The sequence below is a fragment of the Pteropus vampyrus genome, unplaced genomic scaffold (assembly GCF_000151845.1).
Source record: "Pteropus vampyrus isolate Shadow unplaced genomic scaffold, Pvam_2.0 Scaffold289, whole genome shotgun sequence".
Lineage (NCBI taxonomy): Eukaryota > Metazoa > Chordata > Mammalia > Chiroptera > Pteropodidae > Pteropus > Pteropus vampyrus.
Genome location: NW_011889070.1, coordinates 204,382 through 208,458, shown reverse-complemented (window position 1 = coordinate 208,458; position 4,077 = coordinate 204,382). Strand labels below are relative to the sequence as shown.

The window sequence follows — 4,077 nt, the reverse complement described above, 5'->3', positions numbered from 1 at the left end:
AGCCCCAGAGAAGGGCCCGACCCCTCGACCCCGGAGAGGGGTCCCACCCTGCGGCCGCTGGAGCTGCACTCTCCAGAACCTACCAGTTTGTGACCAGATATGGTTTTCTCAAATTTTCCATCATAGGCACCCCAAATTTTAATGAGTTTGTCTGCAGCTGAAAGGAAGGAGAACAGAACTGAGGTTGTCTCGGACCCCTCTGCCTGGAAATCGGGACTCTCACCCAGGCCCCTTGAACAGTGGGGACTGCTCGGGCCGCCTGAACACGGGCCGCCCACAGGGAGCGGCCAGTCCTCGCACCATGGGTGGCGATGGGCACAACTTCAATGGGGAGTGACCTCTTTGAAGTCAGACGCCGGCTGCACCAACCCAGCAGGGTGTCGGAAGGCTGGCCTCCCCAAGGCCCGCATTTCTGGGCTGCAGCTCTGACAGCCGCCCAGTGGCCGAGGCCCCCGATACGTACACGAACTCGCCAGCCACTCCCCATTCGGGCTGAACTTCACGGAGGACACGGCTTTCGTGTGGCCGGCCAGGGTAAACTTGAGAGCATAGTTTGGTTTGACCGGGGCGGGCTGTTGAAGAGATGGGTGCTGGTCAGTAACCCCCGCCACCCGATCCAACTGCCCGCCAATCGGGTTTGGCTCCCAAAGCCTCATCTCGAGCTCAGATCTACCATCCGAGGGCCAATCAGTACCCCGAGTGCCCACCAGAGCCCTCCGGATGTCATCTTTCAAGATGAGCACGTCTAAACGTGAGCCCGTCATTTCCCCTCAAAATCCCTGCTTGTCCTGAAGCCCCCACCTCAGTGGCTTGGCCCCTGCATCCCAATCCCCACCCCACTGCAACGGGAAGTGCCATGACACCAACATCCCGCCTGTGACAGCTCTGGGCCAGCACCCCCGCCCCACGCAAACCTAGAGGCTTGCTCCCTTGGTGAAAGGGCTTGTTTGCTGCCCGCTGTCTAAGGAGAGTCTGCCAAGCCGCCCAGGCACCAGAACCAGGGGCCAGGGCGTGCGTGCTTTGTAACAGCGTTGTCTGGGTCCTTCAGGGGCTCTCACGATTGGGAGGAAGGAGCCCCCCACCCCCAGGGGACAGGTCCGGGAATCCCCGGCAGGCACAAAGCAAGCACTGGTTTAGAATGGGGTCAGTAAAAACTGGCACTATCTAACGGAGAAGGGGAGAAGGAACCGATGGGCTTCAGATGACATTTCCAGTAATCTCCCAGCCTATGTGCCCCTTGCGGTCCCCAGGAGCCCTTAGGGACGTGCCTTGCTCTGCGTGGCCGATGACGAAGGGGTGGGCTGTGCTCGGGCAGCCTCTGTCTCTGGCTTCTTCTCCTCTGTTGCCATGGCTGAGACCCACCGGGCAGGGAGACGCAGGCAGAGAGCGTCACAGCTCCCAACAGAAGACTCACAGTGGGGAGAGCCCTCTGCTAATCGAAACCTACAGTGGGGACCTAGGCCAACAAGCAAACCACGTTTTAAAAATTAATTTCCAGGAAAAGGATAAAAAAGCTTTGACCACCTTGCTGAATCCTGGAGCAGATCCGCTGTCCCAAACTGAGGAGCTCAACTATCAAGCTAACCCCATGCCAGGGCTTTCCAGATGCTAAGACACCCCATTCAGGCCTTTTGTGACTCTGATCGAAGACCCCGTCTTCAAGGACGCTCTCTATTCTGTTATGCACGTGTCTGCAGGAATGCAGCACAGCCCAAGTGAACTTCTTCAGAGCGCTTATACATTTAAAAAAAAAAAAAAAAAAAGGCTTCTTGTCAGGAAACTAAGATGCCAAATTACCAGAGGCTGAGCTTCGGGACGCCGGGGCGCACAAACGTAGGAACTTATCCAAATCCTCAGTTGCATCCCAAGTGATGCAGCAGTGCTACCAGCCCCAACGCTCCCTGGCAGGGCCTGCCCCGGGGGCCTGGCTGCAGATCAGGCTGCTTCCAGAATGCCAGAGGCGAGCGCAAGACACTGACACCTGCAGGAAGCCCAACGGAGCCGGCCCCACGGTGGGAGAAGCCTCAGGGGTGCGCGGATCCACTGCAGAGGGGGCAGACTGCAGCTCCGTTAGATGTCACCTTGCCGGCCCAAATCCACACGGGGACAGGTCCCATTACCTGGACACACCTCAGAGAAGCACGCCGGGTGACTCTGCAACTAGGGAAAGCGTTATTCAAAAGGAGAGCGACCGAGACGCTCCTGCGAATATCGCTGGCTATCCAGCTCCTGGGAGCCGGCGCCATCACTAACGAGTTTATGCTCTGGAAATCCTCGCTCGGAGTTGAAAACTGAAAGCTTGCGCAGGCTCCTTGCCACACCAAGATGCAATGGGAGCCATCGGAACAGAGCTGCCTAAGGTCTTCATCCGGGGGGGGGGGGGGGGGGGTGACTGTAACAGCTGTGCAGCGCTCGGTGCGGCAAGACCTGGTTACCTGCAGCGAGGATGGGTGCCGCTGCACCCAAAGCCCACACTGGGGTGGGGGAGGGGTGGTTCGGGTAAACCTGCCCCAGGAACAAAGTGCTGGCCCACAGCTGAGCTCAGTAAATGCTGGCCGCTTGGTGATTATCTTTGGCCCAAGGCTCCTTCGCCAGTGGGCTGGACAAGTCCAGGGCCGGAAGAGCAAGGCAGTCTGTTTTCCCAGAACCCCACTCTGAGGGGTCAGGGCTGAAGGAAGTGGGGCCCAGGGCTAGCCAAGCGAGGCACCGGCAGGAAGAGACTTGATTTTAGAGTGAATGGGCAGCTCAGGGGGCCCAGAGTAGCTCTTTTAGCATAAAAATTGAGACCCGCCAGGAGGTGGGGCGTGACTCCAGCAAACTGGCTGCCCTCAGGTGAGGGTGGTCCTAATGAAAAGGTACCCCAACCCTTCCCAGCTCCAGCCCCATTCGACCACCCCTTGGACTAGCAAAACATTAACACCAAAAAATCAGCTGGACTTTTAAAAATAAGATTTCTTGACTCAATGCCCCATGTTTCTATCTAAGGGTGGGGGGAAAGCTCGGCATTTTTCTCAAACTCAGGTGGTTCGGTGGAATAATCGTTTTGAGACAGGTAGAAGCTGGTTAAGGACCAGCTCCTTAGGCAGGATGATCTGAGGTGAACTTGAACTGGAGTCTGCCTCCAGAGCACATGCTATCTGCCCCCTCTTAGCACCCACAGGCTTTTCACCCAGGTGAGCCTAAGCACCTAAGGTGGATGCTCAGTAAACGCTCCCGATGCTGGGAATGCTCTCCTGACTCCCTGCAAAATGCTGATTCCCAGACTCCACCCCAAAGACGAGGCCCCCGGGGCCGTGAGACAGGAGGTAACTCGGTGGCCAGCTCCACCTGGGTTCTCGGACACATACTTCCGCTCTGGCGCATCCCTCCTTCTATGGGGCCGGGCCAGCCTGGGAGGCAGTGTCTAATACAGCACCTGCCAGACTGTCAGTAAACGGACCTGGCTGGGAGCAAACACCATGACTACGAGGGTCTTTTCATATCACCCAAAAATGGCTCTAGCAAACCACATTGGAAGTGGTCTGAGGTTCCAGGGCAAGGCCGCTGTGGCCCTTTCCTGCCTGACAGCGGACCCGCACCCCGGGGACCCCATGCCGGGACCCTGGGCTCTTGGGGGAGTGACAGGGCCTAGCTGGCGGGGCTGAGGGTGAGCAGGTCGGGGGTAGGGGCGTTTCTGCGAAGCGGGCAGACAGGGGTCTGTCTGCGCGCCCGGTCCACTGGGTGGCTCGGTGGGCCTGGGGTCTTTCTTTGGAGCAGCTGTGGAGACAAGGCCAGACGCAGGCTGGCTGCACGAGAAAAGTCGCAGCCCCCTGGCTGAGGGCCTGTCACTGGACGGTTGGGGAGCGGCCGCACGGGTGAGCGCCGGAGGTGCCCGGGAACCGGTGGGGGTCCGTTTGGGGAAGGGGGACCGGACCTCGGCGGGCGGGGCTCCGGTAAGGGGAGGGGGCCGCGCCGGCGGGCCAGGCGCCCCGCGGGCAAGAGGGGCGCAGGGCGGGTACCCGGAAGGCGAGGCAGTGTGGGCACGCGGGGCGTCTGCACCGAGGAGCCCCGGCAGGCCAGGACACGGGCCGAGGCCGA

The 4,077-nt window shown here is 59.7% G+C and overlaps 1 protein-coding gene across 1 annotated transcript in view; it reads right to left on the bottom strand.

The window, feature by feature from the left end:
- The window catches only part of LOC105302944 (WD repeat-containing protein 5), a 19,140-nt gene extending 16,875 nt beyond the window's left edge, over window positions 1–2,265 (bottom strand). The window contains exons 1-4 of the mRNA XM_023521055.1: window positions 1,798–2,265; window positions 1,269–1,456; window positions 464–572; window positions 4–157 (exon numbers count right to left, since the gene is read on the bottom strand). Coding sequence (XP_023376823.1) covers window positions 4–157; window positions 464–572; window positions 1,269–1,349 — 344 coding nt within the window. The 5' untranslated portion in view covers window positions 1,350–1,456; window positions 1,798–2,265. The remainder of the gene's footprint in view (window positions 1–3; window positions 158–463; window positions 573–1,268; window positions 1,457–1,797) is intronic.
- Between the last annotated feature and the right edge of the window lie 1,812 nt (window positions 2,266–4,077).